This window comes from Mytilus californianus, unplaced genomic scaffold (assembly GCF_021869535.1).
Source record: "Mytilus californianus isolate M0D057914Y unplaced genomic scaffold, xbMytCali1.0.p SCAF_3, whole genome shotgun sequence".
Classification (NCBI taxonomy): Eukaryota; Metazoa; Mollusca; class Bivalvia; order Mytilida; family Mytilidae; genus Mytilus; species Mytilus californianus.
In genome coordinates this window covers 128,058,925-128,081,733 of record NW_026262679.1, presented here as the reverse complement: position 1 = coordinate 128,081,733, position 22,809 = coordinate 128,058,925, and the positions used below count along the sequence as shown (strand labels likewise).

At 31.6% G+C, this 22,809-nt stretch overlaps 1 protein-coding gene across 6 annotated transcripts in view; it reads right to left on the bottom strand.

Annotated features, from left to right (window-relative positions):
• The window catches only part of LOC127736175 (FK506-binding protein 5-like), a 59,233-nt gene extending 38,071 nt beyond the window's left edge, over positions 1 to 21,162 (bottom strand). For 3 of the 6 annotated variants that reach the window (XM_052246739.1, XM_052246744.1, XM_052246743.1), the window contains exons 1-9: positions 21,079 to 21,162; positions 18,037 to 18,696; positions 17,527 to 17,739; positions 16,107 to 16,235; positions 13,357 to 13,580; positions 12,456 to 12,488; positions 10,503 to 10,600; positions 9,472 to 9,489; positions 2,674 to 2,862 (exon numbers count right to left, since the gene is read on the bottom strand). In XM_052246739.1, coding sequence (XP_052102699.1) covers positions 2,674 to 2,862; positions 9,472 to 9,489; positions 10,503 to 10,600; positions 12,456 to 12,488; positions 13,357 to 13,580; positions 16,107 to 16,235; positions 17,527 to 17,739; positions 18,037 to 18,685 — 1,553 coding nt within the window. In that variant the 5' untranslated portion in view covers positions 18,686 to 18,696; positions 21,079 to 21,162. Of the gene's footprint in view, positions 1 to 2,673; positions 2,863 to 4,329; positions 4,342 to 9,121; positions 9,137 to 9,471; positions 9,490 to 10,502; positions 10,601 to 12,455; positions 12,489 to 13,356; positions 13,581 to 16,106; positions 16,236 to 17,526; positions 17,740 to 18,036; positions 18,697 to 21,078 lie in introns of all 6 variants that reach the window. The other 3 variants (XM_052246740.1, XM_052246741.1, XM_052246742.1) reach the window with 3 other exon arrangements.
• Between the last annotated feature and the right edge of the window lie 1,647 nt (positions 21,163 to 22,809).

Below are 22,809 nucleotides of genomic sequence, written 5' to 3'. Positions count from 1 at the left end.
TGAAAATTGTAATAAAGTTGAATTCAATTTGGAACAGTGGCTTCAGGGGAGCAGATTTTTTTTAAAGCATCACAGACACTGTAAAAGGGTGGAAGACAAGTGCTGAGTGATGATATTAGCTCACACATGAACAAATAAGTTTCTTCCAGTAACACTGGCACTACAATCAAAAGGACAAATCACTGTACATGTAACTAACAGATAATTTAAGTACCTTTGAAATGCTGAAGTATCATTTTAAAATGATTTAGTTTTCATCATGTTATGTTATTATTGAAATTATTTGTAAATAAATAATTTCTCTATAGACAGAAATCTTAGTATTTTGATTTTTGAACAACCTTTTGTATAATTTTAATACTACCTTTTGTTCAAATATTTGGATGACCTCTCGCACCATATAACCTTTTTACGCTGATGCAGCACAAAGCAAACACCAATCAATCAATAAAATGCTTAAATTTAATTTTGGTATAAAATAATAACATTTCTAATTAATCATGAGATTAATCCTGAGCATAAAATTCTAACTTTTTAATTCTAGATAAATGTTTATCGATATAGTCCCATGTCAGATAACTCATGTTTAGTTGATAATAAAGATGTATTTTTGTTTTTTTCAGTGCCTTTAAACAATCAACGTGAAAACTCATGTACAAGATGGACAGAAAGGTAAATCTGATTTAAAATGATACACAGGTGACTGTAAAACAGGAAAAGGGTTTGATGAAATAACAACATGGAATCAATGCAGGACAATTTTTACAACAGATCTGCAACAAATTGAACTAGCAAGACAAACCAATACATACACAACTTTATTAGTTCTTTTGTCTTGTTTCTTTCTATAAAAGAATTACAAACACATAACTCATGACAATCATTTAAAGTAAACAATTAATGTGTTCTTAATGTGTCATGTAACAGTGCAGCAAGGTCACACATTCATGTCCATTTGCGTCAATTTATCAATGAAATGCAAGCAATTTCATTCATACAACAGAACAACTATCACAACGTTTTCGATGAATACAAATTGATTTACCTACTATTTCATCTATTTCATCTTATCAAACAAACAAGAGTGCACAAGCTGAAACGCCTCGCCTGTTCTACTGACCATTGAATTTATGTTGAAAGTATAAAAGATAAAGGTTTAACTATAAGTATCACATAAACTTCAACATTTTTAAAGATCCATGACAAAAAGGTCAAGGTCATATGATACCTGCCAGATAGACATGTACACCTTACAATTATTCCTTACACCAAATAAAGCTGACCAATTGCTATTAACATTTGAAAAACAAACCAAAACACAAAAACTTAACATTGACCAATGGACCATGAAAATGAGGTCAAGGTCAGATGATACTGGTTAGACAGACATTGTGAAAATAATTGTATAAAGTTCGAGATTGCATGTTTGATACATAAGTGTGTCACTGTTTGTGATGTCCTGTGGTGTCTGTTGTTGATGGAAGATGTTCGTTGTTGTTCTGCGGTTTGCATGTTGTGTCAACTTTTATATTATTTGTTTGTGTGTTTCTCTGTGATAAGTGTTCTTGCGTGTGTTTGTGCTGTATTTCTGTCACGTAGTGTTGTCATTTTAGCGATATTTTTTAACATTGTCATATGAGCGAAAGGTTTGGCTAGCCATAAAACCAGGTTCAACCCACCATTTTTTCTTAAAATGTCCTGTACCAAGTCAGAAATATGGCAGTTGTTATCAAATAATTCGTTTCTATGTATGTTGGCGTCTGTTTTTGTTGCACTTCAGTGTTCCTGTTTTTCCTTTGTTTTCCTCTTAAGTTGATGTGTTTCCCTCGGTTTTACCTTGTAACCCATATTTGTTTTCTCTCAATCTATTTATGACTTTTGAACACCGGTATACTACTGTTGCCTTTATTTATGAACACCCTACAATCATTCTATACACCAAATATAGTTTACCTATTGCTAATAGTACTTGAAAAACACTAGCCACTGCCGAATAGTAATCCCTATGTCTCGCAAACTGCAACTTTTGTAGCAGGCGAGACAAAACTTATTGTAAACACAAAATTGCCGATAAAAAAATAATGGCATTCTATTTTTTTATACTGACTTAATCAGCTCGAATATTGGGCTTGCTTGATATTCTTGCCGATCAAGTTAGTATCAAAAACAAAACTGCCATTATTCTATATATATTCTAGTGGTTTCATTATTATTCCTGGGATACCAATTTTCTTTTTATGTTGCTGGTAAAGGTTAACCACAAATTAAAATTTTCAACGAAGTACACATTTTTACTGGTCTGTGTGGAGACTTTGGCAAAACATCGAAATCAAATATCCAGGAAAATAGATAATTCACGGTATTTTAACATTTTTCTGGGATTTCAGGATGACACCCCCCCTACGTCAATCAGTATGGAATAAAATTGTAAAATATGACTTACAGTAATGACTTATACAGACTTTACCTGCAAATACTGTGTCTCAACAGTTGAAAATGTCCAGGATTTACTTTTGATAAAACACAGAAGCTAATTCAGAATTTAATTTTTGAAGTATAGTTTAGCAACTAAATAGTCAGGTGAACCCTATGTGTCTACCCCGAAATCAAGACAATTAAAAAAAACAGTTTTCTTGATTTTCTTTTCTAGAAAAATAATCACCCAAAACCTACTTGTTTTCATCACTTTCAGTTTCCTCCTCCGAAGAATCTTCTGACTGTGACTGGACTGGCATCATTGTCTCTCCTTGTAGGCCACTACCAGATCTAGGTGTTAGTTCAAATGGTTCCATCATGTCAGACAACCCTCGGGCTACTTTACTGAACCTCTTTGACGTACCCGACTTATTAACACGAACAAATCTATAAAACAAACAAGAGTGGACACACTGTCATCTTTGCATTAGATAATGAATTACCAACACAAATTACCAAATTAGCTTTCAAAATAATCAGTAAAGAAGAAAATTTTGTGAAAGTTCTCAAATAAAAAAAATTTGTTCTTAGATTACCACGTCTTTAAATATCCTGCAAAATCTATTTTAGTTATGAATGTCACATGTCACATTACTGAAAGCGACATTTACATAGCAGCAAGAGATTTATAGCCAGTTTTATATATGTTTGAAACATATCTAGATATTCCTATAATTATAATTTATAAGGTAAACAGAAATGTTAAAAGAAGGTTAAAACTTTAAAACCAAGAATTTGGTGCCAGCCAACATCCATTTACTAATGCATAGAACTTAATAAGTTAAAAAAGTTTAATAGAAAAAAGATTGATCTATCCAAGGCCTAACTTTACTGTAGTATTCAACATGATCTTTGCAAAATCATTACAAATGCACACAACATTTACTAATTAATTGCACTAATACCTCTTCATATATTCATAAAAACCATTTTGTTTAACATAATAGAATAATTGATAGTGCATGAATTTGTATTCAATTGTTGCCAAAGAACACTAATGGTGAATATTTTTACAGCAGTGCATGCAGTTACCATCTTAGATTATAAATGATTCTAAGCATTGATTCATTCTAACTAAAGACAAAGCGTAACATAATGCCCAAACTCATCATGACTAAAAAAAAATTACAAAAAATCTTAGTAATAAAACTAGGAACCACTGAGAGACCAAATCACTCACCTATCAAAAATATGCACTTTAAGGATATAATTTCACTTTTATCAAAATAAAAAAAAACTTCCAGAAAGAAATCATTTATTTTCAAATATATAGCTTTTCAAGTGCATTCAAATAAATTGAAAGCCATTCAATTGAATTAAAGCCCTAAACCCCCTCCCAATATCAAACCGCCCTCCATACCATGAAAAAAGGAAAAATTGCCATTTTAAGGGTTAAAATTCCTATAATGAAGAACTTTGTCTGAAAATTTTGTTTGAAAATGTTTAGGATTAAAAATAGGTAGATCTTTTATTCTTGGCATGTCAGATTTCTTCTATCTATTATGGTAGATTAATGGTTTTCAAGATGTTAGATACTAGTAATGCATGCATTTTATCCTTTTATTTATAGCCATGGTGGCATGTTTGTTTATTTGCAGGAACATAAAAAATTTTTATATAAATACCAAAGAAACTTTCAGCCCAAGTTTGCTTGAAATTTGTAAAAGGAAATGTATTTAAAAAAAAGTTTATGATTATGTTTACCAATAATGACAATGGATGCCTAGTGATAACCTTTGGTCCATGTGAGCTAAAAATAGGATAATGTGCTGGAACTGTACACAGAAAAATGTTAAAAAAGGGGAGTTTATATAAAGACGGAAAATATGGGATATCTAGACTACAGACACTTACTCTGGATGTCTTCTGAAATTTTATAAAGAGTAAAATATTTTACGTTAATGTTTTCATCATATGTTTTAATATTTTTATAAGCAGACGACTGATAAATTGATTAAAGTATTCAGGTGTTTGTTATGGCAGGTTTGGTGATTACAATAAAAATGGAATTGCTGGGGCATATACAATCTGGATGGAGGTATGCACTAACAACTAACATGCCCTTCATTGCTGACTTAGCAGTGGGTATTGACTTGTGGTGGAAAAGTTAATCGTTTATTATTTCTCAGTACTTGGCCTAAGTTTCCGCCTTGCATAAAGCACACTTAATTTAAGATAAATATAAAATTTAAAATCTGTCCTTGTGAACAGAAATAACATCATTTACTTTGTAGTTGACACATAGTAATAAAAGACAATTTCTATTACCAAAGTCTTAGAATTATTCAGATTAAAATATAGATCATGTGTCCACCCTTTGCTTACAAGGATTTGACAATACAGTTCTACTTTCAGTCCTGCTAACTAATATGTCAATCAATGAAATTTCTTCTCCCAAATGTTTATTGAGTGTTTTTCAATACCTGAAAACTCTATCCTCAAAGGGTCCTCAAAAAAGACAGAGCATTTTCAGATCCTTGTTATAGAACAAATATATTTCACATACAGGACATACTTTGTGTTTGTTTTATTTAAAACATGTGGGTCTAAATCTCTGATCTGCATCAAATGTTAAGCATCAAATTAATAATCATTTAATTGCTTTCATGCAAAATATACAAGCAGGATATGATAATACAATTTATAATGTAAATGATTGTCATTTTAAAAGTTCTATCAATTCAGTTATTTCATGCTTACAAATTTTAAGAAAAAAATTCTGTTTGGAGAATAGCGTGTCTACAGTTATTTTACATGCAGGTATACATTTGTGTTGTTTCAGAAAAAAGTTCAAGAGTGTTATATTTCATAGGTTAATAGTTTATAAGGTCCAACCTTAAACATGCATACCTATCCTTTGGTCTCTTGGTGGATATATAGTTGTTTTATTGGCAATCATACCACTTTTTAATGTTCATATCATTACAGCTGGTCAAAAATTAGTTGCAAATCCATTTTAGCAAAAAGATATTGTAATTATCATTTCCAAACAGCATATTTACCACTTTAATTTAAAACAAGCTCTCTAAGACTATGCAACAAAATATTGTAAATATCATTTTCATACAGCATCTACACTGAATTAATTAAAATCATGCTCTCTAAGATAAACTCTATGATTAGTATTACTCAATCTGCTTTGATGTATAAGCTTATCACCTAAATTTTCATATAAAATTTAATCGTTTATTAAAACATTGTTGACTGTAGAAAACCATCAAAGTTACAAGTCTAAATATAGTTGTGTTTTTCAATGAAAATAAGTTGTATTTCAAGATGACAAAGCAAACTATTAAAAAATCCCTTAAATATGAAACATTGTGGACTGAAGTTCTGTACTGTCTTCTGTGAGTCATGAAAAAAATTGAGGTACTGTGGGTTCGTTATTATTCGTGGGGTACTCATTTTTGTGGATTGTGTGGGTATCATTAAACCACAAATTTAAATGATCAACAAAGTATAAATTTTCTATCTAGGCTTGCAAGCAAACTTTTGCAAAACAACAGAGTCAAATATCCACAAAATACAATTTTCCTCCATCCAAGGAAATTGGCACTCACAAAAATATATGATTCCACAGTATAACATTTCTATTAATTGCTCTATAAGATTTAATAAAGAGCTGTGCCATGAGCGCCTGATACGCCCGTCGCTTTTTCAAAGAACAAAGTTCCATAACTCCTCAATGTCATATCAGAAATTTATAAAAAACTAAAGGGAGGTTATTTTAATAGATATAAACCAGTCACCAAAGTTTCATAAAAACTACTCAAAGCACTTTTGAGTTTTTGTCCGATAATTGAAAAATCACCCCTTTTTTATAAATAAAATCCCAAAACTCGGAAAAGTAAAATCTAAAATCGCAAGGGAGCTTACATCAATAGATATAAACAATTCTCAAAAGTTACATGAAAACTGCTCAAAGCATTTTTGAGTTATTGTCCGAAAACTGGAAAATCCCCCTTTTTTAATGAATAAAACCCCATAACTCGGAAACGTAAAATCTAAAAATTCATAAAAATCAAAAAGGAGCTCACATCAATAGATATAAACAATTCACCAAAGTTTCTTGAAAATGATAAGTGTTTTTGAGTTATTGTCTTAAAACTGGAAAATCCCCCGTTTTTAATGAATAAAACCCCATAACTCGGAAACGTTAATCTAAAATTTATAAAAATCAAAAAGGAGCTCACGTCAATAGATATAAACAATTCACCAAAGTTTCATACTAATTGGTTAAAGCGTTTGTGAGTTATTGTACGACATTTTGACGACAACGGTATACCATAATACTCCCATAAATGGGCGTATAAAAAGGTGAAAGACATTCATTTTGCATTACAAAATTTGTCAGTTTTGAAGGGTCTTGACATCTGGGAAAAGGTCGTTCAAGGACTGTGATGCTGAAGGATTTGAAACAAATCATGCAACACATTTTATCAGATTAATTAGATGAAATCAAAAAATTGTATGTGTCATCAAAAAATTATTTGATTATTTTAATATTTAATGTTTCAAAATGACAAAAACCTATTACAGAAGACGAAACAGTTTCAAAACAGTTAACTTGGCTTAAACTTGCAAATTACAATTGTACCTAACCAATTTACTACTACATTGTAATATAAACTAAAATTTTTGTACATATCAGTACCGTTTACTGATTTTTCCTGCAAATTTTACAGAACCAGATTTGACTATATTCTATTAATGAATTAATCTTGAACTCTATACAAAATTTTAAAAGCTTTTCCCCTTGACCTCCACATGTAGTGTAGTGCCCGTCTCCATGCAAATCACTCTGCATCTTTTATGCGAAAGCAAGATTACAACTTAAAACATTTGTGAGGATTTGCAAGTACATAAAAAACAAGAGTGCACACACTGAAATGTCTCGCCTTCTTTACTTATCATTGATATTATGTTGATAGTCCTAAATATAAAGCTTTATTACAACTGTCACATAAACTTATTATTAACCAAGTTAACTAAACATTGACCAATGAACCATGAAAATGAGGTCAAGGTCAGATGAACCATGCTAGGCAGGCATGAACAGCTAACAATTCTTCCAAACAACAAATATAGTTGATCTATTGCTTTTAGTTTAAGAAAAACAGACCAAAACACAAAAACTTAACACTGAGCAATGAACCTTGAAAATGAGGTCAAGGTAAAAAAAAAACTGTGTGACTGACAAATAGATCATAAAATATTTCCATACACCAAATATAGTTGAACTTTTGCATATAGTATTAGAAAAAAAGACCAAAACTCAAAAACTTAACTTTGACCACTGAACCATGAAAATGAGGTCAAGGTCAGATGACACCTGCCCGCTAGACATGTACACCTTACAATCATTCCATACACCAACTATAGTAGACCTATTGCATACAGTATAAGAAAAACAGACCAAAACACAAAAACTTAACTATAACCACTGAACCATGAAAATGAGGTCAAGGTCAGATGACACCTGCCAGTTGGACATGTACACCTTACAGTCCTTCCATACACCGAATATACTAGACCTATTGCTTATAGTATCTGAGATATGGACTTGACCACCAAAACTTAACCTTGTTCACTAATCCATGAAATGAGGTTGAGGTCAAGTGAAAACTGTCTGACGGGCATGAGGACCTTGCAAGGTACGCACATACCAAATATAGTTGAACTATTGCATATAGTATTAGAAAAAAAGACCAAAACTCAAAAACTTAACTTTGACCACTGAACCATGAAAATGAGGTCAAGGTTAGATGACACCTGCCCGCTAGACATGTACACCTTACAATCATTCCATACACCAAATATAGTAGACCTATGGCATACAGTATAGGAAAAACAGACCAAAACACAAAAACTTAACTATAACCACTGAACCATGAAAATGAGGTCAAGGTCAGATGACACCTGCCAGTTGGACATGTACACCTTACAGTCCTTCCATACACCGAATATACTAGACCTATTGCTTATAGTATCTGAGATATGGACTTGACCACCAAAACTTAACCTTGTTCACTGATCCATGAAATGAGGTCGAGGTCAAGTGAAAACTGTCTGACGGGCATGAGGACCTTGCAAGGTACGCACATACCAAATAGAGTTATCCTATTACTTATAATAAGAGAGAATCTAACATTACAAAAAATCTGAACTTTTTTTTCAAGTAGTCACTGAACCATGAAAATGAGGTCAAGGACATTGGACATGTGACTGACAGAAACTTCGTAACATGAGGCATCCATATACAAAGTATGAAGCATCCAGACCTTCCACCTTCTAAAATATAAAGCTTTTAAGAAGTTAGCTAACGCTGCCGCCGCCGGATCACTATCCCTATGTCGAGCTTTCTGCGACAAAAGTCGCAGGCTCGACAAAAATGTACTGATCAAATTTTTTTATTTCTATAAATGCATTGAACTATTTCTAAAGGAGTCATGCTGAACTGAGGTAGCAATCTTGATCTGAGAGGTAATTTAACAGAAAAGACTACTAACATCAGAAAATTAAATGGTAGTATATTTTTTTGCCCACTGGTACCTCGATATAAAACCATATGATAGAAGAAAAATTTAACAATAGGATCCGGACCTCTCAGAACAAGGAGTCTTAAAATTTCTGATGTGAACCATACCTTGTTGAATGATACCTAAATCATAACAATGCTAAACTTTATCACAATTACATCTATTATTTATCATTATCATGTTTTTATCATTCTTTGATTTTGTAATTGAGAAATGTACCATTATTATAGATGTAATCTGAACAAGGAAGATAACTGTTGCTCAAATAAGACATTAGGGGGAGATAACTTAAAAAATGACTGCAAACAAATCAGTTCTTACATTTGAAATAAAGAAAATAAGAACTTTTAAATCAACCTTAAACTCCGAGTTTGATATACAGGTACAAGTTTGTTTGTTTGCATACTAGCTTATAATTAATCACAACCATCACAGAAAACAAAACAAAAAATCTTACTTTTTCCTCATTTTTGGTCTGTTCAAAAGTAAAGTAAAGGTAAACAATTTTTTTAATATGTTATTATGAGTACAAATCTTATCTATTGCAAGGAAACACCATATGTGTCTGATATTTGCAAGCTAAGTATGATCAAATCAGTAATAAAAATTTGCTTGTATTCTCTATTCCAAAAATTTGAATTAAATTGGAAAAATAGCATTTCTTTTCTGGAGAAAGGAGTCGTTATGATAACAGTCATCTTTAATCTATCCTAAAATACTGCAAAAATAATAATTCTTAAATTCTAACAATGATATTTTTATTTTTTTTCCAAAATGAATATAATGATATAAATTGGCCTCTTGCTTAAGTAATAGAACTTTTTTCTTTATTTAATAGTAAACCTCTCCAAATTATGTACTGAAATTTGTTAAGTATATTTATTATCGCGATTTCTGAAATGAAGAATTTTCAAAAATGCAAGATTCATTATTGCGATTTTAATAAATACTGCATAGAAATAATGCCATCAAAATTTAAAAGAATTTTTATTGTGCAATACCTACTAATTCACAGTTTTAACAATAATAAAACATTGTGCAAATTTCTGAATTTACAGAAAGTGCTTCTCCATTTGTACTGTTTTCTTTCTATGTTTTTGATTTTTGTAATTGTATCCATCTGAGATGAAATTTATGCTCATGCAATTTCTTTCGGCCTTTTGAATTTTGACTGAAAGGCAATTAAATCTTGCTTTGTGGTAAGAGAATATTGACATTGATCATAACAATACAGAAACTTTGTGATTTGGTTGTTTGTTGTAGTATATAAGATGTTGTCTCATGTTCATATATCTCTTACATTTCTATTCTTATATTTGTTTTAATTTTTTATTTCCTTTTTCATGATATAGTTTGAAATAAATCAAAATTAAAATGCCTTCTTATTTTCAACTGCATAAAAATAAGAAATGTATAGCAAGTGACGACTTTGCAAATACTCTGTTTCACACTGATGTTGAAGAAAAAAGTTAGACAAGTTAATGTTACCTCCTCTGAACTTCATCTGTATTATTTCTGTCTGCCACACGGCCTCCTACAGCAACTGGTTTTGCAGATGTGGGTCTGGTTGGTTTTTCAGCTAAACTCTGAATATAATATTTACAAAAAATAGAATCAATATTATAATGAATAGCATACACTATTGACTGGATTGAAGGGTATAGGTAACAAGTGTTTTAATTGATCTTAGTCTAGTCTTAACCTTCAATAATAGAGGACATAATATATATATATCTATGGGTCAAGCAAAATACTCATTGCCTAAATCATGAACTACAACTATTTTTTTTCCCTTCTGCTAGGATAAACCAAATTGTCCAATCTGAATGCAGTTATGAAATTAATTCAAGGCCTTTGGTTGTACAACTGTCCGGTAACAATTGAACCTTGCATTACCTTGGGAAAACATAGCTTCACTGTTAAGTATTTAGTGTTATAAATTTAAATATAGCAAGAAATGCATTTAAAAAAAACAAAAATTAAATATATCATTGGTTCTTTTGTTTTATGATTTTATTTGTTTTCATCCTGATCCTTATATGAGAGTAGTTCTCATTAAAAAGCAGGTTTCTAAATCTACATCAAAACATTAAGCATACTTTTAATGGTGTGGGGAGCTTTTTGTCAGAAATTCTCCCTAGTCGGTTATTTTTGAAATATTTGGGTAAACTAAGTCACCAGAATTTGACTCTTAATAAAATTAGTGATTACTGCCATAAAGTCAAACAAGTTTACAGCAAAGTGAACTATGGTATGGGTTTTACTCATTGCTGAAGGCCGTATGGTGACCTATTGTTGTTAATTTCTGTGTCATTTGGTCTCTTGTGGAGTGTTGTCTCATTGGCAATCATACCACATCTTCTTATTTTTATATCCACCTTCATAATTAAAATATGAATAAAGGAAATGTGGAGTAAACCTAGATGAGACAGCCACCCAACAACACAAAAAAAGATATTTAGCTGGCAACATTAGACAGGTATATTATATGGAATTGTTGTTTTATGGATTCATGCATTGATATATTATTTTTTCATCTCTTGACTCAAATACAAGATTGGTTTTGGTCTCAATGCCAGTTTGATTAAGACTAATAGAACAGGTATGCTTAAATGCTATCATTTCCACATAGTTCTAAATTTGATCCTTGATAAAGAACCTTATAAATGGATAAAACTCATCTTCTCATCATGTTGATAAAGTCGAGTGATTTTTTAATGACAACTGCACAAATTGTACTGTAGTGTGCTGACCCATGACCCCAGCTTGATTTTGACCTTGAAAATGAGTATGAAGAACAAAGTTTGAGGAAGATTGGTCATGCTTGTTTTATATGTATGGTATTGACCAAAGATTTAGACCAAAAGCCTTAACCTCAGCTTTATCTCTGATAAAAAAAAGTCCCTTTCTCCTTATAGTGAACAATCATACACAATTTGATCAAGTTTGCCACTTAGTCTGTACCACCATGCTGACAAAGCATAGTTACCCATGGACACTCAATGCTGTTACTCTGTTCCCTGGAGATTGGTCACCGAGGCTGGTCAGCCAGGAGTCAGAATAATGTATCTAAGTAGGATGGCACATCTTCCTGCAGACTGTTACCTAGTGAACCAGCATGTTAAAAATTCTGCTCAGGCTGTAGGTATAGCACAAAGCAGGTTTTGCTCATTGTTGAAGGCAGTATGGTGACCTATAAATGTTAACTTTTACATCATTTTGTTTTTTGTGGAGAGTTGTCTCATTTGCAATCATACCACATCTTCTTATTTTTATATTTATATTTTTATCACATTCACATGTTTTCATCCTGAATATGCATTTAATCTACTATTGGACAATAAACAGCCATTCATCATCATCTTAATCTATTGCCTTGAAGACCCTTCTGAAACTTTGTTTTAAGGAATAAGTTTTGAATAACTATCCTCTTAAAATTACCTTCTTATATCCAGATTTAAGTGGGTTTACATCCTGAAAAATATAAAGAAATAATTATTAGTTACCATTTCCTAGTAGTCTCTCTTTATTTAGAACTTTTAAATAATTGAAGTTGAGGAAACACTTTAACACATCTCTGAATATAATATGATATAGGAATTTAAGTTTTTCTTCAATCAAATTTCAAACCAAAGATTTTAAAAATTGGTATCTGCTGCATCTCCACTAAGCATGCTGCATTTAGGAGTAAGAGTAGAATAATGTGTCTGTGTATGATAACATGGCTTCCTGCATACTGTTACCTTGTGAACTAGAACGGTAAAAAAATCCAACTCAGCATGTCAATCTAGAACAATGCAGGGTTCATAATTATATCACATTAACATGTTCTCGTCCTTAATATGCATTGTACTTGCAACTCGACGTAAAACAGCCATTCATCAGCTGCAACTTTAATCAAATTCAGTATCTAGCTTTAACATTTAAACAAAGCTCAGAAAATTAGCCATGCAAACGTTAATAATTCTTTCTGAATTTATCCAACATTTTTATTTTTAGTATTGTTTTTACACTTGTCTTCTTTGTTCCAAGTAATTTGGCTTTGTATAGTTCTCTAAATGTTATTATTTTGCTCTTTTTTATTTCCCTGTTTTACTTGAACAAGTGTCTTGATAATGTGGATTCAGTTAATTTCGTGGGTATCAATTTTCCATGGATGGTAGAAAAATTGTATTTTCTTGGATATTTGATTACATGGTTTTGACAAAGTCTGCATATAAGCCCATAGAAAATTTATATTTTGTTGAACAGTTAAATTTGTGGTTCACCAATACCCACAAAATCCAAAAAAATTGGTATATCACAATTAATAATGAATCAATAGTATTCAAAATATGGTTACCTCTTTTCTTATGTGAGCAAATGGTCTTTCTTTGTCTTTGATTTGAGCCTCTAATGCTTGTTTTAGTTTCTCTACAATTCTGTTCTGTGCTGTTATGTTACTTTCCCTAGCAGCTAGTACACCCAGAGCTTTCTTGAAGAATTCTATTGCTTCATCATATTTTCTCTCATTAAATGCAACAGATCCTAGTCCTTCAGAAACTTGCCAAGTAGTACGATTGTCATCTATTAAAAAAAGAATATTAAAGAATATTAAATTAACAGTATTATTCAAGTTTTTGTATTGAATAGAAACTCATAAAAGATACCAGACCAAGGATCCGGAAATTTTCCCAAGTCATTTCGGTCATTTTTTTTTGTGATGTAATAATATCGTGATGCACAATAATGCATTTTTCTGAGGGTGACAAGTCTTGCACATGGACAAGTAAAGTCCTTTTTTGTGAAGTATTGGGTCAAACAAGTGTAACTGTACCTTGATCTAACAGTAACAGTGATGTCTCTGAGTTAGAAACTACACAAGGAGACGTTTTGTTGTTGTGTATTGCATCACTGAGGTCGTATGCATAACCCTTTAAATTTGCATAAATTAAAAGAGGAATAATTACGGCATGTTTCATCATTTTGAAATAAAGTTATGTAAACCAATTAATAAACTGTGTTGAGTTTCTTATTGCATGTACAAGATATCGTTTGTATTGTTCAAACTGCTGCTGTTTGGATGAGTGTAAGTGATTACCTAATACACAATAAGATAATGTGTATTCACCTGGTTTACGATATGAGGATCAAAAAGGGGAAACTATGATTCAACTTTCAAAGGTAAGCCATGCGAACAACTGCAACCATTTGGCATTGAAAGATCTGGCATTTTTGGCAGGTTTCTGGTTTTCATCTGACGACTCTCTTTTACGCTTATTCATTGTTGGAACTTATTATGAAGTTATATTTAATATTCAAAGCTTTTATACCAGCAAAAAAAACCTTGAAACAATTAAAGAAAAACGCCCATGAATTCTGTTGGACTTTACAGAGAGAATGTATGGCTTCACTTGGGTAAAAATCGGAAGTATAGCCAGGAAAACAAAAGAAAGGATAACACCCATTACATTCTGTGAGTAAGATGGTTTCAAAAAATCGGAAGTGCAAAAAAAACAAAAAAAAATCGAGATTGTTCATTCGCTGAGTATATTTCTTAAATAGGCTGTATGGCTTCAAATCTAAATTACGTTATTTAGTTTTAATTCCTTTTTTAAACATTTGTTTTTAATTCTGCATTCCTATAAATTATAGGCTTTACCACTTTTGCAAATCTATTAATATCTTTATCTGCCATTTCCTACCGAAAAGTTAAATAAGATTATCAATTAACCCATGTTGATCCCCATTTTTCATGCGCAAACTCAGTAAACATAAATCTATATTTAACAAACGTTGACCAAATCAGCTGATCGATTATAAATGGATTATATGTTTTATTTGGATAAAAATAGACAGATTCTCGAGTCAACAGTGTTATTTGTCTTCTTTAATGAATAAAATAATATCTGTTTGGGAAAATCTAGGTCAGAATGGTTAAAACGTTAAATTTGATGCACAGCAAATCGCCATATTGTTTTTATTGGTTAACAGGTGTTTACAGGTGAGATTTGTGTACATGGCCTTTATGGCTTTAATCAAGACAATAACGACACCCAAGCCGAATTCAAACTTCCTGGACATTGATTACTATCCTCAAGTGGTGATAATTACTATGTAAACAAACCTAGTGGCTTGAACCCAGACTTACCCCACGCTGTGACTCGACAGAGTCCTGTACATTGTTTTCACTTACATTATAGAATAAACAACAGACTAATGATAAATATTATTAAATCACTAACACAAATCAATTAAATTTTTATTTTGTCTCAAACAAATCTATTTTTCTTGATGACCTGAAAACAAAAATAAGTTCAAAATGGCGACCGATAAAACCCTGATCTCAATGAAATGACCGAAATTAAAAAAAAAAAGACCTAAATCCCAATAAATCATTTCGGTCTTTTCAGTTTCCAAATCGGTCATGTCTGGCATATATGACCGTTTCCGGACCCTTGTACCAGACTCACTCTCAAAACAGTTTAGAAGTAAGTTAAACATTTTGCACTTCCAGGATGGTTAAACAAAATTATAAATAGGTATATGGAATGAAGCTCACATATGGGAGTCAGAGAAATCATACTTTTTCTAAAAAACAGCAGAACAATGACAATAGACTATAAGTGTAATGTCTCACTCCAGCTAAAGATGTCCTTTTTCACAATTTCTAATGAATATTCACAGAACTAATGACTGATTTCTTATCATTCAAAAAAGTGTTCACTTATCCAAAAAGTTTTTTATCATGTGATGTTATTTGATGAAAATGAAATAAGGAAGTCGTAGCAAAACAGAAAACAAGTTAATACATAAGATATGTCATTTTCAATAATCATTTTTGAGTCAGACATTAATTTAATATTTTGATGACTGGGTAGTGCAACATGTAGTCAGTATTGTACTATGCTGCTAACATTTTTTTCTTTTATATGAGTAGCTTAAGTAGAATGACCTTGTGAAGGTTTACACACAAGATGACCAGATTTTTTAAAGTTACATATGACTTTCACAGTTGATAGCTATCAGCTCCAGTGGATTGTCTCTCATGATACATGAATCTTTACAATCAAATAGTTTTATAAAACATTCTTTCTATTTAACGCTTTTTACCTGTATCTTCAGCTGCTAAGAGTGCATGATCAAAAGCTTGTTTGGCTTTCATCAGATCACCAAGCTGACTGTAGGCATATGCTAAATTGGCATAGCATTGTCCCTGGGAATTACGGTTTTGTAAACGAGCTAAAATAAAAAGTATCAATTTTGTAAGAAAAAGGAAATAGTACATGAATACTTTGTTTGATCTATTTTCATGTTATATTTGCTCTGAAAAGTACAGAGCATTAAGCAAAGGCCTCACACCGAAAATTGTCAAAAATTGAAGGGTGCACTGAATCTTTCTTATAGAGCATAATTTACAATGAAAAACTTTATAATAGTTTTGTACGCAAGAAAGTATACTAGCTAACCCTGTGCTAGAGCATATGCCTATTTTTTTAAAGTGTTTTAAGTGAATTTGCAATTTGTTATAAGAAAAGATTTATTAAGACAATATAAGTACGGAAATTAAAGAATTTTAAATTATAAGTAATTCATACAAATTGAAGATACAATGTAGAATGACGATTGTACTAGATAGATTACTAGCAATGTCTGCCATTTATTTTAACCTTTTACTTTCTAAAGGTATATCAAATATTAAGTTTTCTTTGTTTAATTCAAGACACATGTTTCAGACTTAACTAGTCTTAAAACTGGACTTAGCTTTTTAAATAAAAAAGACAAGTGTACTAAAGACCTTACTTGTAGTGGAAGCCTTAAAACTACATTTTCCTATTTATTCAATTATTTAAAACAAGACAATTGTACTAGAAACTTTACTAGAAGTGTATGCCCCAAAAGAAAAGTGATTGTTGATACAGCATTACAGACCCTATTTATACTACCCACACTGCATGAAGGTGCATGCACTATATATATGCACTGGTGTGCACAACAAAAATGCCTCAGTTGTGAATTAGTATACTATAACCAATCAAATCACCAGATTCCGTATCTTTTTCAAGTGACATACAATACGGAATTTTTAAAATACTTGTATCAACATTTACATATTCTAACCTTTTTTCTTAAAGTAAAACAATTCTGTAAACTTTCCTACAAAAATAATTGTACAAAACTTTTATTCCTTCAAGGGGAAGGTAAAGGGTTATTTTTGTGCAGCGTGTTTGCAAATTTCATGTTTTTGTGCTTGAAGCTCATTATTTACTGTGTTTTGTGCAAATTTGTAAAAAGCTAAATTTATCAGCTTTTTTTATTGTTGTTTCATCATGAAATGGCTAATTGTGTTTTCATTTCATCCGTGCACTATCCCTATTTATCTCTAAAAGAAGCTCATGAAGGTATATTTTTTATTACATATTTTTGAATTGACTAAGTAAAAAAAAGGTTGTATGACCATTTTCCACAAAAAATTCCCCGTGGGATCAAAACTGTATCTTATGCCCTTACGAAAAATATACAATTCAATTACCATACATATCTGCAGCTGATTTGTGAAAGCTTATAGCTCTCTGGTATTCTCCAACAAAGTTATAGGCAGCACCTAAATTTTGACGAATCACAGCCTCTCTCTTTTTATCATCACTGCTCTGAGCCAATGGTAATGCTTCTTCAAAACATTTGACAGCCATGCCATATTTCTGAAGCTGGGTATACAGCAGACCAAGGTCATTAAATATGCTTCCTGTAATTAGATGTAACAAAATATTGTACATTTGAATGTTACATTGCAAAGCAATTTTTAAGCAGAAAACATACATGTGTTTATTTCAAATGTTTCATGATAAAGGCCCTACCTTTTCTAAGTAACATTTTTTTTAAATTTCCAATTATTTATCAAAAATAAATAGCATTTTTGAATTAGAAAAATATTTTAATATAACATTTAAATAATGTAGATCTTTGTAATTTATTTATCTTCCTTGTATTACTATCAGGATTAATTTATATTTTGAAGACCAGATACATGTAGTGTTCATACCTGACTCCACAGTATTTTGACATTTATCAGATAGTTTCAAACATTCATCAGCAGCAGATTCAGCCTTTTGAGGATCACCAAAACTGTTGTAGGAATTAGCCTTCTCACATAAAGCCCACATTTGTTTCTCAACATTGCCCTGCATTGCATATGCCTCAGCTAACTGGTGGTAGAGGTTCATTAAATGATGATTCTGTACTGTAGTACATAAGGTGGCCAGTTTGGACAATGTTTCTATCTCCATGGCTAGGTTGTCCCTCTCATAACGGTACTCATCCAAAGCTTTATTAAAATAACGGATCGCTTCTGGGATATTTTTTGTAGTCTCATATCCAAGACCTAAATTAAAGTACAAATCGCCATTTGATCTGCCATCTCTTCTGTCTTCTGAGGGAACAGCCTGTTGAAGAACATTCAACCCTTTCTCTCCCTGACCCATGGCAATATAAGCAGCACCTAGATTAAATGCACATGCTCTTTCCATGTATTCATCATCCAGATCTCCAGCATACTTGTAGGCATATTTAAAAGCTTTAACTGCACTTGTTAAATGACCACTTTGTAAGAGTTCTGTCCCTTGTTTGGAGTACTTTTCCACCTCTACAGCTGCAGCTATTGTAGCTCCTCTGTCAATCATGGTACTCATCATCAAGATTTACTCTGTAAATATATATGTTAAAGAATGTTCCATAAAGTTTGTCAAAGGATACATGACTATTTTCTGCTCTTTGGTCGGGTTGTTGTCTCTTCGACACATTCCACGGTTCCATTCTCAATTTAATTTATTGCCCAGCAGAAATTTTACATGCATAATAAGGAAAAGAACAAGTGAATGTGACATTGCATCGCTATTTTGTACTATGACGTCTTTATACTAAATCCACAAGATCATTTTTTTGGAACTTAAGCTTTCCTTTTACTGCAAGTACTCTCAGATCAGTACTTTTTGTTTTTGTTACTTATTTTTGTTCTTTGTTTTGATCTGATGCTTCAAGCCTTTTTCAACTAATTTTAACAATTAGCTTTTATATTGTGCTGCTACACCACTGTCCCAGGTTATAGGGATGGATGAGCACTCATGAACATTTTTAATCCCACCATATTCTGTATGTGCCTGTTCCAAGTCAGGAGCCTTTAATTCATTGGTTGTTGTTGGGTGCTGTCTATCAATATCATAAACATTTTTCATTTTAGCTTTGTACAAGAGCAGACTCTTGGTTTTCTCGTTGTTTTACCTTTTGTAATGTTGGCACCTTTTATCATAGCTTTCTATTCAGTATTTGTTTTTGCTCACCGTTGATGGCTGTACGGGTGACCTATAGTTCATTGGCAATCATATCACATCATATTTGTCAGTCTATAAAAAAATTATTTACAAAGGTACCCTATTGAGATGTAAAAAATGTAAGTGAAAATAAGTTGACATACATGTACACAATAAATTGAAAAAACTGAAATTCACTGAAAATAAAATTGAACACAGAATGTATAAAAGAAAACAGAGGGGTCAATGCCGCTCAAACTGTAACAGCACAACATAATTATAAACACAAAGTGTAAAAATCAGCAGCAATAGTCTCAAGTCAAAAGATTGGTACAACTCTGTATGAGGCACAAAAACATTAGACACAAAGTACTAAAATAAGAGTACTCACAGTTATTGAAAGCTAGTTCAAAGTCAATTACAACTAATAAATAAATCATGTTCTCCAAGACTAAAGTATCAATCAGTACAAGGGAAATCCCATGGATTTAGTGTAAAGACGTGAAACATTTGGCATTTCTGTCTGATCGCCCTTACTACATGTACAAATGTACATGTTCACCCTGGGTTGATCATTTGCCTATTGAATCTATTTGCCTTACTTTTATAACAAAATATTACTTTTAATGGTATTAAGATTTTATTAGTCAGCTTGGAATTAGTCAAAACGATGAAGTGTGAATTGTAAGACATGAAATGAATTTTTTTTTCGCAGCTTGGATTATAGATTTATTATTTCCCAGGTAAATCATGGTGTAGAAATACAATAAAGATAGATACATACAGATAACAGTTGTTTTATATTTAAGGGCATAGGATACAGTTTTGATCCCACGGTGAATTTTTGACGAAAGTTTGCATGCAAGCTATTTTACACCTAGTCAATTTAAATATGTAATAAAAAATATACCTTCATGTATTACTTTTAGAGATAAATGGGGTCGAAATTTTTGACATTTACTGGAAATTTTGGTTTCTTGGACATATCTAACTTTAGAAAGACACATCTAACTTTTTTGTTTCAAAAGATAAATGCAAACGGATTTTTGTAAAAACATTTGGAATATCTTCTCTGCATAATTGTGCTTTGATTTGTTACACAAATCTTTGGAAATAATAAATTGTTATTATATTTTCATGATTTTAGTCAAGAAACGGCAATTTTTTATCTATATTTATCTAATTTTTAAAAAATTCATCGGTGAAATGTTCTTAAAAAATGGCACAAATAATCTTTACACATAATCAAATCAAATTTCATTTTTAAAAAGAGGGGTCCATGAACTTGTTTTCAAGTTAAATCAGTCTGAATGATAAAAATCAGTCGGAAAATGCATCTTTTCCCAATATGTCACAGTTTGACGTTGCGAAAAACAACATTTTACGTTAGCGACGTCATTAACTCCCCTGTAACTGTATCGTATGCCCTTAATACCTTGTATTCCTTGGCCTCTGTCCTTTCTGTAGACCTCTCTACAAATTGTATAGAGTAACTTTAAGTATGCATTTGCGATAATAATAAGCATTTTTGTAAGAAAAAAAATTAATAATAACTTATAGTTCGAAATTGTTAAGGTCGAGTTTGATATAGGTCGAGTTTGTTGTAGGCCGAGATATCTTGCGCTACCCTATTTACCTACCCTTGAAAAATAAGTGTTTTTTCACTTATTTAGCTTTGCCGTGAAAACTTCATAATGTTTCCTGTTATAATATTGGAAATCACAATTTCTTTACCTACCACAATTAATATTTAAATGCCAACGTATCAAAATACCTACGTTTACTAAATAATGTAATTAAACGACCTCCATATTGTTTACATCGTCCCTTGGCAACTCTAACACAAAAGAGTTCTTCTTCTCAACAAGTGCTTGTTGATCTTAGTACAGTTTAAACGTACCATTTTGTCACATTTGGGAAACTTTTTAAATAATCGTCTGTTTTATCCGTTTTGATTATTATTTATATAATTTCGGATATATACTATTTTTATATTGCAGATTCCTCTAGTTCAGACCGCATGCTATAGAAAACGATAATTTAAGTTCGCTCCTCTACTGTAGTTCTCTATGGATTTCTGAAACCCGAAAATCATTCAATCAGTTCAAAACCGCATATGGGCGGTTTTTTTTTTTTATAAAAACGGGCACTTTTTCAGGGCTTAAATTTTGATAAAATCATATGCATTGTTATTATTTTTTTGTCTCACTCTATAACATTAAACTGTACCTATTAATGACAACGACAACACTTTTTGTTTTCATTGTGGCAAGGACTCTCTAAAAATATCAGACTAATTGCTCAAAAACAGCAAAAACGCGGCTCTGTCCACATTTGAATGTTTATACAAATTTTTAAAATTTAAAACAATTTAAAAATTGAAAAAAAACAAAGGAACAGTGGTTTTATTGCTGTTCTCCATCTCAAAGTTGCAAAAATAATCAGTTTCACTTTTGTAACTAACATCTATCTACAAAACATTACAAAAATAACTAATAGTTGGACACTGAATCAACTCGAAAGCCAGAGATGAACTTATATACTCCTGGCGTCAGTTAATCTTTCAAAAATATGACTTTAACTTTATCATGAAAAACGCTTGATTCAATTTGACCTGTTGACACAATTTGTAATGCATTTCTGTATTCAATATTTACTTATTTTGTGTTATCTCTCGTCTCACTATTTTTAATATGTACCACCTTTGATAAGTATTCAGTATGACGATAAATTTTCCGGGCACTTCTGTACTCGTACTGAGTACAACAAATTTATTAATTTTGTAAAAAAATGTATACTTCCGTACTCCTAACAACAAAATTATTATATTCAAATTTACATGTGTACGTTGTTTTATTCAACGATATTTTGTCCTAGGTAAGAGTTGTCTTTTTGACACTGTTCCTACATCTTTTTTTTTATTAATATTGTATTTATATAATGTCATAGATCAAACTTATTCGTTCAGCGTATGTTTACTTGTTTTTGTTTAAATGTCTTTTTGATCGAGTTAAGCCATTTCAATTGATATTTTATAGTGTGTCTTTTTATGTTGTAATGTTTCACTACTATCTCAGGTTAGGGTGAAGGTTGGCGCCTGTTAAAGCGTTTAAACCCGATGCATTTTTATTTACCTGTCCTAAGTTAGGAGCGTGTTGTTCAGTGGTAGTCGTTTGTTGGGTGTGGTTCATAAGTGTTTCTCATTACTCTTTTTTTTTATATAGATTAGACCGTTGGTTTTCCTGCTTGAATTGTTTTACACTAGTCATTTTGGGACCCTTTATAGCTTGCTGTTCGGTGTGAGCCAAGGCTCCGTGTTGGATACCGTACTTTGACCTATAATTGTTAACTTTTTATACATTGTGACTTGGATGGAGAGTTGTCTCATTGACACTCATATCAAATTAAGTGACAAAACATGAGTAGCCCCAGCTCTTCTCTAATAATACAACGGTACTGATTGTGTTCACTCACTCATTATCTTTGGGAATATACTGTGTTTGTTGTCT